Source organism: Hyla sarda, chromosome 4 (assembly GCF_029499605.1).
Source record: "Hyla sarda isolate aHylSar1 chromosome 4, aHylSar1.hap1, whole genome shotgun sequence".
NCBI classification, from domain to species: domain Eukaryota; kingdom Metazoa; phylum Chordata; class Amphibia; order Anura; family Hylidae; genus Hyla; species Hyla sarda.
This window is the reverse complement of record NC_079192.1, coordinates 297095144-297108423: the sequence shown is the minus strand read 5'-3', so window position 1 is coordinate 297108423 and position 13280 is coordinate 297095144. Positions and strand designations below refer to the sequence as shown.

Below are 13280 nucleotides of genomic sequence, written 5' to 3'. Positions count from 1 at the left end.
TTACACATACGGGGGAGTGGCTACCTCCATGTTGGCTCTTGCACCCCACCCACCTCTATCAGGTGTATATAAGGTGCCTTGGATGTTTCAGATCCTGCAATGCCTGCTGAACTGTTCACACAGAGGCATATTCATAGTGTGGGGTCCGTTCCAAAATGAGGTCCCCTTACCGTTGTGGGACGGGCCAAGCTATTTGGCCGCCAAATTTGCAAGCTAAGTACCTCACTGTTTCATAATTTCATATTTTCATTTGTTGCACTACAGCTGTATAGCTTTTCATGTTTTATCTATATACTCATGTTTCATCTATATACTCATGTTTTATCTGTATCTTTGTGCTGGCAGTGTGCTGCTGTATTCTCCTGTTGCTGTATATTTAGCCCAACAGCCTGCACCTGTAAGCCAGGTCCATATAATAGTTTGGAATCAATAGTGCTGGCCAACTTATTCTTTGGTTGTATCTATCTATCTATCTATCTATCTGATTTAATGGAAGCTGTGACTTGCATAACATCCAGTTATAGGCTTGGCATTTGATCAATCACAGTTGTTTGAAGCTTTTTATTGCTATTTTATTATGTTATTAAACACAACTACCTTTAAATGTTTTACTCGAGTTCACTTTGAATTTTTTTTTTCTGCTCACTGGTGTCAACATCTCCCCCCCCCCCCCCCCCCATTGCATCCATTTTAATTACTTTCTATCACTGACCCTTTGAAAGATACAGAAACAGGATTAGTTGTAATTAAATGCCCATCATTCCCGTCTCCTGTTTTAATTTCTGCCAAACAAAGACCCAAATATTCCAGCATTGTTCTCATTAATGAATCTTATGTTTGATAACATCTGTGGAATCAGCCGGGTGGAGAATCTGATTCTAGAAGGTAAATAATATTGGCTTCACTGTGTTGTTTTCTTGCCAGGCCTACAATGTTATGCTGATTAGTAAATCACCGGGTAAGGATGCCAGGGGCTGCCATTATACACGGCTAATTTCCCTTATTCTGCTAATCTGTATGTGGAAATAATTATAGATTGCAACAAACGTAATCGTAATATGTACGTGATAAAGTAAATAAGTAGTTTATTTTAAATAAAAAGAAAAAAAAAACATATAAATATACATTCTAAAACATTTTGCTGTGATGTTGCAAGTGGCAACTTTGATAAAAAAAATTTACGTTAATAATTTCCAAAATGCACAATACATGGATAAGTCATATGTTAAACAAGAAAAAAAAAACAACGCAAAATTCGTACATAGCAAAAAGAAGTAGAAAACATGTCCAGAAATGTGTCCAAATCAAATTAGCATCTACAATAACTTATGTTCAATTTATTGCCTAAATTTTGCATAGCAGCAATTGAATAAAATATAAGAATGGTTGTGCAATCCATGACTTTTCTTTCCCTATATATAAAACTCGATATAGAATGGCTTCAGATCCAAGATCTACCAAATATAAGGAAAATATTGGAGATAGGTATCCTATGCCATTGTCCTTTTTTTCTGGTGAATCCCTGAATATCACTTTTATCCAATCCTCTACTTCCATAATCTTTTCTCCTGAGCCTACACTGGATCCTTGTTTTCTTCATTTTATGTTTGGTTCTGGGTTCCTTTGGCTTTTCTGTATGTAAATCAGATTTAAAGGGTACCTCTCATCAAAAAAACTTTTGATATATTAAAGATTAATGTATGCAGAATAACTTTACAATTGCATGTTATTAAAAAATATGCTTCTTTCTATTTAATTTTCCACTTTGAAGAAATGACCACTAGGGGTCTCCCTACCAGTCCTGGCAGCAAGCATTTCAGACTCATGCTGGAGTCCTAAACACTACGAGCTGCCAGTCTTCTTTGTTCACAAAGGAGAACACTCAGAGCTGCCAGCCTGCTTTGTTCACAGCCTGTTTGGCTGTGAACAAAGCAGAATGGCAGCTCTGAGTGTTTAGGACTCCAGCATGAGTCAGAAATGCTTGCTGACAGGACTGATCGGGAAAAATACAATAGAAAGAAGCATATTTTTCATTAACATGCTATTGGAAAGTTATTCAACATTCATTAATCTAAAATATATCAAAAGTTTATTTGATGAGAGGTACCCTTTAATTTACCTTTACATTTTTATACAATTCTGCCTCAAACATTGTGTGCTGTTTCTTTCTTTCTTTTTTTTCATCCTGATGCTTTGGTGTCTTCCTCTGCCTACCCATATCTTTTATAACCTTTCCAATTTGAATAAACTGGAAACAGCACAGTTGACTGGGAACAACCAACATCTTTTGCCACTCTTTCTTTTTAATTTCCATCTTCTATATTCCCTTCTTGGTTTATTATATTCTCCATTGTCCCAGTTGACAACTCTCTTGTTGAGGCCACGTTTTGTTTCAGTTAGAGAAGTCGAACTACTTGATAAGGTTTGTAAGCACTTCCCTTTAAAGGGGAACTCCGGTGGAAACAAGTGGTAAACAAATGTTTTCAAATAAACTGGTGCCAGAAAGTTCAACAGATTTGTAAATGACTTCTATTAAAAAATCTTAACCCTTCCAGTACTTGTACATTGTAAATTGTACAGTTCTTTCCAGTCTGACAACAGTGATTTCCGCTGAAACCTCTGTCCGTGTCAGGAACTGTCCAGAGCAGGATAGAAAACCTCTACTGCTTTGGACAGTTCCTGACACGGACAGAGGTGTCAGCAGAGAGCACTGTGGTCAGACTGGGAAGACCTTCACAATATGTAGTTTATCTGTAGTATACAGCAGCCGATAAGTACTGGAAGGGTTAATATATTTGTTTTTATAAAAGTTATTTAAAAATCTGTTTAACTTTCTGGCACCAGTTAATTTGAAAACATTTCTTCCCACCAGAGTTCCCCTTTAAGACTATTTAGCATTTTTAAAACATGCTAGTATTTATTTTATAAAACTTGAATTACATAAGTTTACTATACAGTAACCCCCCGACCTACGATGGCCCCGACATATGATAAAATCGACATACGATGGCCTCTCAGAGGCCATCGCATGTCGATGTCAGCATCGACATACGATGCTTTTATATGTCGGGGCCATCGCATTAACTGCTATCCGACAGCGCAAAATGCTGTCGGATAGCAGTTTAAGCATCCCTGGCAGGTTCGCTTACCTATTCCCGCTGCTCCGGGTCCACTTCGCGATCCTCCGGTGTCTTGCGCATCTTCTCCAGGGTCCGGGCCTCGCTTTCCGGCGTCGTTATTAAGTCACTACGCACGCCGCACCGGCGCAGCAGCGTAATAACGTCACCAGAAAGCGAGGCCCGAAAAGACACCGGAGCAGCAGGACAGCATCGGGAGCGGTGAGGACCTGGTCCGGAGCGACGGGGACAGGTGAGTACAGCTTCCTATACTTTACATTGCACGGATCCCTCAACATACGATGGATTCGACAAACGATGGGTCGTTTGGAACGAATTACCATCGTATGTTGAGGGACCACTGTACTTGATGTTGAAGAATATATAATGAATTCAAATCAATATAAATAGTTTAAACAGTAATATTTTAAATTATTAGTCTCTCTTAACCATATTACTTTTTCGTTAAAGGTTTTAATGTTAACCATTTAGACATCGCACCAAGATATGCCAGCATTCTCATGGGAATATCTAACGGTGTTGGAACGTTATCTGGAATGGTATGCCCACTTATTGTTGGTGCTATGACAAAGCATAAGGTAAATGTTTAGAACAATGTCATTGTAGATCCAAGTCATGCTTATGATATTACAAATGCAAGGCTATGCAGTAGTATAATACATTTGAATATAATAGTACTTTACAACACACTTTATATACCAGATTATATTAGTTTACCCTGTAATATTATTTTAAAAAACTTGCCACATTCGTTTATAATGGTGAGCTTGTTTAAGATGTTTATCTAATGCTGAGTGCTTATCTTTTACCTAGTATGACTACTTCTAATGTTTTGCTTTTTTTGTTACATGGGATGTAATATATTTTTGCTTTACTTTAAATGGACACTCTCATTAAAACTAATTTTTGCTATTGCACACCTTCTGGTAAATAAAAAAAATCTTTCTAATGTACATTGTTTTAAAAAAATGAAGTTTTTGATGTTTTATTTGTGTTTAAAAAAGCTGCCATTAGGTGTCTCCCTACTTGTCCAGAGCACAATTTCCCCTATCTTTTCAACAGACTTTGGACTCCTACTAGCCTGGCAGAAGTCCAGACACAGGAAATGCAGCCTAGAGTGCTGAGGGGGGGGGGGGGGTGTCCAGCTTTATCCAATCATAGGTCATCTCACACTAAACTACACACTGGCAGTTGGTAGCAGAGTGAGGGAGGAAGTTCTTCTCTGTATGGCTTCAGATGATGTAACAGCTGCTGGGTAACACCCCTTCCCAGTCTGTGAATCTGACTGAGACTGAGCAGAAAATACAGAGCAATATGAAGGTAGAAAACTAAACAATAATAAAAATAAAGGCAGAGGGTGGTTTATCATGATGGGGGCAGTGAACTGGGAGGATTATAACATTTATAATGTCAGGGTAATAACATTTATAATGTCAGGGTTATTTTTTTCAGGGTAATTTTAACCTTAAATGGGTTATCCAAGTTTTTACTATTGATAGCCTATTTTTTAGATTAATATTAGATCAGTGTGGGTCTGACTTTTGGCATGTGCTGATCAGCTGCTGGAAGAGGTTGTGGTGCTTGTGTGAGCACTGCGGTCTCTTCAATGTTTACTGCTGCTCATACTTTTCTCTTTAGGGAGGATGGTGATAGTTGGTGGTAAAAGCTTGGATGCACTGTACAATATGAAGTTTTTGTAGGGTTCTGTGTTATATGAACATGAATTATTGAACATAAATATACTGTATATTTCTAATCCATAGTTATTGATATATTTATTACATATTTTTTTGTAGAGTCGTGAAGAATGGCAAAATGTGTTTCTGATAGCTGCCATAGTCCACTACAGTGGTGTTATATTCTATGGCATTTTTGCTTCAGGAGATAAGCAGGACTGGGCAGATCCGGAAAGTCTTAGCGAGGATAAATGTGGCATTATAGACAATGATGAACTAGCAGAAGAAACTGAACTGAATAATGAATCCTTCACCAGTCCAAGTAAAAAGACCACCTATGGTGCTACTATACATAGCAATGACGTGCGCAAGGCTGGCTGGAGGAAACAAAAAGGCATGACCCAGGACTTTGATGAACAGGCATCTTACCACTATGAAAATGGACATTTTCAGGACTCCTAATTCTGCAAGAACATTGTTTATGTTTAAGTAAAGTATTGTTAACAAGACCTCCATTAAGTATTACTATGACACTAGTTTGATTGGTTGATCGTTTCTAAATGTTATTGAGGTGGAGAATGTTGCCCAGTTTACCCAATGAACATATTGATGATTTCCTATACCATCCCATGGTATAGTGCACTTTGGTAGTAGTCTGACTTTTCATGCTATGCAACATTATTCTGCATGACTGTGACAATAGTTACCATATCTCTTTTTAAATATTTTTATGTTTAGGAATGCCCCCCTCTTTAAAATCTTACATTTTCACCCAAATTTGGCATTTAGCCCCCAGCTTCAAGATGTGTGGATGTTTTCATTTAATATTTAAAGACACGGTACATCAACAACTCAGCTTACATTTTGATAATTATAGAGTAATGTCTATATAAATGAAGGAGCCTATGTGTCCTCATATATTAAGAACAACTTTGTTTCTTCATATCTCAGATTCCTATTTTTGTATTTATCATAAAATAGGTATTACTTAAGGCAACTCATTAAACATGTCATGTTTCAACATTTTTTGTTGTATTTCTATAGGCCTACATTGCACATCCAATATGAGCATCTTTCTGTTGTGTGTGTGTTTTTTTCTTTTTCATTCAACAGTAAAAAGTTCAAATTAATATTGATAAAAAGAAATTACGGACAGTGATGTAAAAAGAGCAGCAAAGTTTTGGTTCACCTTGTGAGAAGTAGAAGATGTAATTAAGAAGATACTTACAGTGGAGTATCAGATAAGTGGCCTAATACATTTTATTGCTTACACAGCCCACATAGATTTATTGTTACAAAGCTGTCAAGGGGTGTTCTGTAATGAGCTACTTAAGAGCAAGGATCCAATGGCCTATTCTTGTATTCCTATTTACTTATTATTGCCCCTCACTGTACACAGTAAATTAGTATTTTATTTACTGCCCCCGGAAGTAGAGTCTCCCTCCAAACCAGTGCCACTTTAGATGACACCCAACTCTTCATTCTCCAGTGATGTCTTGTTCACCAGGCTAGGTATCTCTAAGGTAGGTATATAGAACCTTACTAGTCAGTGATGCTACAGATTACAGGATGCACCACTAGAGTAGTATATAATCTACTATTTTACCATGGGCAACGAGGTGGAATTAACCCAGGTAGGTAGGTGGCCTCTCCATCCCCCTTTAGGTAGGTGGCTTCAGTCTCCCCCCCCCCCTCCCTTAGGCAAGTAGGTAGGTAGGTGGTTTATCCATCCCCCCCCACACCTTTAGGTAGGTGGCTTCAGCTCCTCTCCCTCCCTTAGATAGGTAGGTAGGTGGCCTCTCTATCTCCCCTTAAGTAGGCAAAAAAAAGAGCTCACCTTGCCACTGTGCCCACGCAGAGTTGTTCCATATTCTCGAGTTACGTCTCCATGTAGACCGAACAAAACGTCTGCCGGCGGCACGATGATATGATTCTGCCGGCATCATGACTGACGTTCTGCGCAATGTAAGGATTTCTCCCTGGGGATAGCTCTGGGATCGTCCTTGACACCGCCACGGGACACGTTTCTACTTCATTTAGCAGGCAAACAACAGTTCTTTATGCAAGTCTGGCTCCTCACCATCTTTATTAGACAGGTTGCAGGATAAATAAAAACATAACACAGGAACAAACAAAACCCTAGACCATCTAGTCACTAACTAAACAATCCAACTAAACAATCCTGGTGGGCTTTTCCTGGCCAGTTAAACCTATGCCTCCTGCAACCGTCTACTCACTGTTCACACACAGCATTTGCAACTGTTACGCCTAGCGCTCCGGGCCCCCGCTCCTCCCCGGAGCGCTCACGGCGTCTTTCTCCCTGCAGCTCCCCGGTCAGTCCCGCTGACCGGGAGCGCTGCTCTGTCATGGCCGTTGGGGATGCGATTCGCACAGCGGGACGCGCCCGCTCGCGAATCGCATCCCAGGTCACTTACCCGTTCCCGTCCCCTGCTGTCATGTGCTGGCGCGCGCGGCTCCGCTCTCTAGGGCGCGCGCGCGCCAGCTCCCGGAGACTTAAAGGGCCAGTGCACCAATGATTGGTGCCTGGCCCAATTAGCTTAATTGGCTTCCACCTGGTCCCTGACTATATCTATCCTCCTCCCATGCACTTCCTTGCCGGATCTTGTTGCCCTTGTGCCTAGTGAAAGCGTTTTGTGTGTTTAAAGCCTGTGTACCAGAACTTCTGCTATCTCCCCTGACTACGAACCTTGCCGCCTGCCCCCGACCTTCTGCTACGTCCGACTTTGCTTCTGCCTACTCCCTTGTACCTCGCCTATCTTCAGCAGTCAGAGAGGTGAGCCGTTGCTAGTGGATACGACCTGGTCACTACCGCCGCAGCAAGACCATCCCGCCTTGCGGCGGGCTCTGGTGAAAACCTGTAGTGGCTTAGAACCGGTCCACTAGCGCGGCCCTCGCCATCCCTCTCTGGCACAGAGGATCCACTACCTGCCAGCCGGCATCGTGACAGTAGATCCGGCCATGGATCCCGCTGAAGTTCCTCTGCCAGTTGTCGCTGACCTCCCTACGCTGGTCGCCCAGCAAGCTCGTCAGATCGCCCAACAAGATCACCAGCTGTCGTACTTGACCACCATGACACAGCAACTCCAGTCACAACTACAGCAAGTACAGTCACAGCTACAGCAGCAACAACCATCTCCTCCGCCAGCTCCTGCACCCCTTCCGCAGCGAGTGGCCACTCCTAGCCTCCGCCTGTCCTTGCCGGACAAATTTAATGGGGACTCTAAGTTTTGCCGTGGCTTTCTTTCGCAATGTTCCCTGCACTTGGAGATGATGTCGGACCAGTTTCCTACTGAAAGGTCTAAGGTGGCTTTCGTAGTCAGCCTTCTGTCTGGAAAAGCTCTGTCATGGGCCACACCGCTCTGGGACCGCAATGACCCCGTCACTGCCTCTGTACACTCCTTCTTCTCGGAAATTCGAAGTGTCTTTGAGGAACCTGCCCGAGCCTCTTCTGCTGAGACTGCCCTGCTGAACCTGGTCCAGGGTAATTCCTCCGTTGGCGAGTACGCCATACAATTCCGTACTCTTGCTTCTGAACTATCCTGGAATAATGAGGCTCTCTGCGCGACCTTTAAAAAAGGCCTATCCAGCAACATTAAAGATGTTCTGGCCGCACGAGAGACTCCTGCTAACCTGCATGAACTCATTCATCTAGCCACTCGCATTGACATGCGTTTTTCTGAGAGGCATCAAGAGCTCCGCCAGGAAAAAGACTTAGATCTCTGGACACCTCTCCCACAGTCTCCACTGCAATCTGCGCCTAGGCCTCCCGCCGAGGAGGCCATGCAAGTGGATCGGTCTCGCCTGACCCTGGAAGAGAGGAATCGCCGTAAGGAAGAGAATCTTTGTCTGTACTGTGCCAGTACTGAAAATTTTTTGGTGGATTGCCCAATCCGTCCTCCACGTCTGGGGAAACGCACGCTCGCACCCAGCTCTCGTGGGTGTGGCGTCTCTTGATGCTAAGTCGGCTTCTCCACGTCTCACGGTGCCTGTTCGGATTTCTACTTCAGCCAGCTCTCCCCTCTCAGCCGTGGCCTGCCTGGACTCTGGAGCTTCTGGGAATTTTATTCGGGAGTCCTTAGTGAATAAATTCCGCATTCCGGTGACCCGTCTTGTCAAGCCACTCCACATTTCCGCGGTCAACGGAGCCAGGTTGGATTGCACCGTGCGTTTCCGCACGGAGCCCCTCCTAATGTGCATCGGACCTCATCACGAGGAAATTGTATTTTTTGTCCTTCCTAATTGCACTTCTGAAGTTCTCCTTGGACTACCCTGGCTTCAACACCATTCCCCAACCCTGGATTGGTCCACTGGGGAGATCAAGAGTTGGGGCCCCTCTTGTTCCAAGGACTGCCTTCAACCGGTTCCCAGTACTCCCTGCTGTGACCCTGTGGTTCCTCCTGTATCCGGTCCCCCTAAGGTCATTAAGGACTCTGCCTGCCACAGGAAATGCCTCTCCCCCCCTCCCAGTCCCATCAGGCAAGCCCCTGTGTCCCCTCATGACCCTCGTCCTGGTGTCACACTGCCCCGTGCCAGGTCTCGCCCTCTGCCCTCTCTCCCCATTCCTACTCCTGCTGTTCTGCCTGCCGTTGAGGAATCCCTCCATCCTTTCCCGGTGTCCTCATCCCAGGGGAGGCAGTTACCGGATAAAGAGAAGGGGAGACCTAAGGGGGGGGGTACTGTTACGCCTAGCGCTCCGGGCCCCCGCTCCTCCCCGGAGCGCTCACGGCGTCTTTCTCCCTGCAGCTCCCCGGTCAGTCCCGCTGACCGGGAGCGCTGCTCTGTCATGGCCGTTGGGGATGCGATTCGCACAGCGGGACGCGCCCGCTCGCGAATCGCATCCCAGGTCACTTACCCGTTCCCGTCCCCTGCTGTCATGTGCTGGCGCGCGCGGCTCCGCTCTCTAGGGCGCGCGCGCGCCAGCTCCCGGAGACTTAAAGGGCCAGTGCACCAATGATTGGTGCCTGGCCCAATTAGCTTAATTGGCTTCCACCTGGTCCCTGACTATATCTATCCTCCTCCCATGCACTTCCTTGCCGGATCTTGTTGCCCTTGTGCCTAGTGAAAGCGTTTTGTGTGTTTAAAGCCTGTGTACCAGAACTTCTGCTATCTCCCCTGACTACGAACCTTGCCGCCTGCCCCCGACCTTCTGCTACGTCCGACTTTGCTTCTGCCTACTCCCTTGTACCTCGCCTATCTTCAGCAGTCAGAGAGGTGAGCCGTTGCTAGTGGATACGACCTGGTCACTACCGCCGCAGCAAGACCATCCCGCCTTGCGGCGGGCTCTGGTGAAAACCTGTAGTGGCTTAGAACCGGTCCACTAGCGCGGCCCTCGCCATCCCTCTCTGGCACAGAGGATCCACTACCTGCCAGCCGGCATCGTGACAGCAACCTCTTGCTGTGTGTCTCGTCCACATCACTCTTGGGGCCACTTTCAGCCCTGGCTGTGTGTTCCTCACCAGGACCCCTGCCTCCCCCCTACAGCCACCTTGCTGTCTTCTGGGGAGAGCCCCAACTATTCTATTCTAGTCTGACTTCCTTTTAAACATACTTCCCCTTTCTGCTACTTCATTAATTAGGCTACAGGTGGGGGTTTCTCCAGGGTTAGCTAGGGAAATACACCCTTCCATTGCCACAGTGTCACATATCCCCCCCTCTGCTCAGACCACCAGGAAGTAGCACTTGTATTCAAAAGGCAGAGTCCAACTGCCTTTCCTTTTCCTTGAACAACTTTGTCCAACAGATTTTGATCCACTTGGCTTACTTCTTCATTCGATTTTATATGCACCACTTCAGCCACCAAGCACAAGACTTTTGGTCACCTTTTACAAATTCCTTGTAAAAGGCTCTATTCATGTCACACCTTTCCAACGCCAGGTTCTTCACTTTGGTCTGTGCAGTGCTCTGGACACTAGGTGCGGACAAGGCAGATGCTCCAGGCCTTTGTCTTCTTCTGTCACTGTTATGGCCATCGCTGAACTTTGCTGATGGCCAACCAAGCCTGTATCATCCAGTTGCAGGACTTCTGCAGTTATCTCTAGTTTAACTTCTGCCTCAGAGAACTTCTCTGTCTCAGCATTTTCACCATCCAATGTCCATATCTCTGCAGCTTCAGAGGACCTTTCATAGGGTTTCACCTCAGTCTCAGCTTCAGAGGACTTCTCATATGGCTTCCTCTCAAGGTCTTCAGACTCCACCGTTTCTTGAGTCCATTGCTCAGACTCCGCCACTTTTAGAGAAAGCATCTCAGTGTCCAGTAGCTTTAAATGTTTTTGCTGCTCACTCTATGAGCTTAGCAGAGTTCACCTTCTCACTTTTCAGCAATTCTGTCAAGTTTTTGACAGTATCCTCCAGGGACAGCAGTTGTTCTCTCATCTGATCATTGTTTTTATTCAGCTGCACCGTCTTGGACACTTTCTGCTCATAGACTTTTATCTGAGCCTCTTTTTCAGAGAGCTGTGTTCCCAGTGAATCCAAGGTAGCTGCGTGAGGCTTGAGGTGCGCTTCGTTCTGCACCTCCAGGCTCTGCACCTTATGAGCCATTACTACTTTTTCCTTCTAGAGCCAGATATGCCTCACACAGGACATTCACTTCTTCATCCTTGAATGAAACCTGCTTGGCCAGACTCTCCAACTCTCTTTCCTTGCTGGTCACAAGATCCTGGGAGCGGGACAGTTCATCCTGCAGAGCCACAAACTAATTCTTCTGCAGCTGAAGCTTTGCTTCCTGCTCTTTCAAGCCAACTTGTTCCAACTCTTCTCCTCCCTTAGGGGTTGTCGTCCCCTTTGCAAGGATCTTGGCCCCTTGGGCCTCAGGGTAGTCCCCGGACAGTCTCTCTGGACTGTTTATCTGCTATCTGGCAGAATTCTCTTTCACTTCACCATCGTCTCTCCGCTCACTCGCAGAAACGTCAAGAGCTCCTGGGTCTGCAACAACAACATCTGGTCCAGTGGTTCCACCTTCCTGGTCACGATCCATCTCTGGTCCAGACATCAAATTTCCTTCACTCAGGACTCTGTCTATGACAGTAAGCGCAGCACACAGCTCCACATGTATTCTCTTCAGTAATTCTGCATTATCCACATACATCTCTGTAGCTTCTTTTCCGGTCACCTCTTTCAGATGACCGCGCAATTCTAGCCCCACCTTGGGCTCATCTGCAGCTTTACCTGATACATTTCTGGTTTTACTAAAGATTCTGTGTTTCAGTCAGAGGCACACTTGTCACTTGAGTCACTGGATCCTCTTGGATTTGACTCACGATCTGTTCTTCAGCTCCCCTAGCAGTCTGGCAGACGCCTATCTGACATATATCTAGTGACTGCTGACATTCCCTATCCTCAGCCTCTGCTGAGTAATTCTCAACTAGTGTGTGGTGCAAGTCAAGTGTTGTTGGCCTATCAGGTGTACCTGCTCTTGTTACCTGACAGTCTTCCCATAATTGCTGAGAAAATGGAAAATCCGTCCCCAGTACTACATCATACTCCAAGGAGGGCTCTATTGCAACCTTGTGACTCAAAGTATCATACCATATCAACTGGTGGGCTTTTCCCGGCCAGTTAAACTTATGTCTCCTGCAACCTTCTACTCAATGTTCACACACAGCGTTTGCAACCTTTTGCTGTGTATCTCATCCACATCACTCTTGGGGCCACTCACAGCCCTGGCTGTGTGTTCCTCACCAGGACTCCTGCCTCCCCCCTACAGCCACCTTGCTGTCTTCTGGGGGAGCCCCAACTATTCTGTCTGGCTTCCTTTTAAACATACTTCCCCTTTCTTCTACCTCATTAATTAGGCCACAGGTGGCGGTTTCTCGAGGGTTAGCTTGGGAAATACACCCTTCCCTTGCCACAGTGTCACAGCGGTCTCCCAGTCATTACTGGTTTGAGTGGCAGGGCTGGGAGCTTATAGTTCTTAGCTCCGCCACTCTGTGGCCACTGCACACAAGGTCCTGACACTAAAGTTTGGACCTTGTTGTTATAGTGTAAATGAGTGGCCGCCGGGTGGCCAGCCTAACGGGAATTCCTGGTAGGCCAGACCAGCCCTGCGTACAGGGGGCTACTGTATACAGGGGCTATTGTGCGCAGTGGGGGCTGCTATCATATACAGGGTGGCTACTATATACAGGGGGTACTGTTGCTGGGCAATATACCGGTTCAAACCGAATACCGAAATGTTTTCCTGCACAATATGAATTTTTCCTACCGGTTGGGCCCCCCCCCCCTTGAATTAATGAATTATGAGCGGCAACGCGCTGTCCCCACATCGGGCAACTAATCATATGTGACCCGCGGGCGCTGTTCTGCTTCTCTTCCCCCACCCCCCGTTTTATCAGCCCAGTGCTGCGCTGTCCCCTACATTGGGCGACTAATCATATGTGACCCGCGAGCGCTGCACCCGATAATTAATAGCCGCTGTACTGTACTATCCTGTGCCCGGGCTGCAAAA

General features: G+C 45.6%; 1 protein-coding gene across 1 annotated transcript in view; it reads left to right on the top strand.

Annotated features, from left to right (window-relative positions):
• Positions 1–5810, top strand: part of SLC17A8 (solute carrier family 17 member 8) — a 36119-nt gene extending 30309 nt beyond the window's left edge. The window contains exons 11-12 of the mRNA XM_056569403.1: positions 3588–3715; positions 4934–5810. Of these exons, the coding sequence (XP_056425378.1) occupies positions 3588–3715; positions 4934–5275 (470 nt within the window). The 3' untranslated portion in view covers positions 5276–5810. The remainder of the gene's footprint in view (positions 1–3587; positions 3716–4933) is intronic.
• The last annotated feature ends 7470 nt before the right edge of the window (positions 5811–13280 follow it).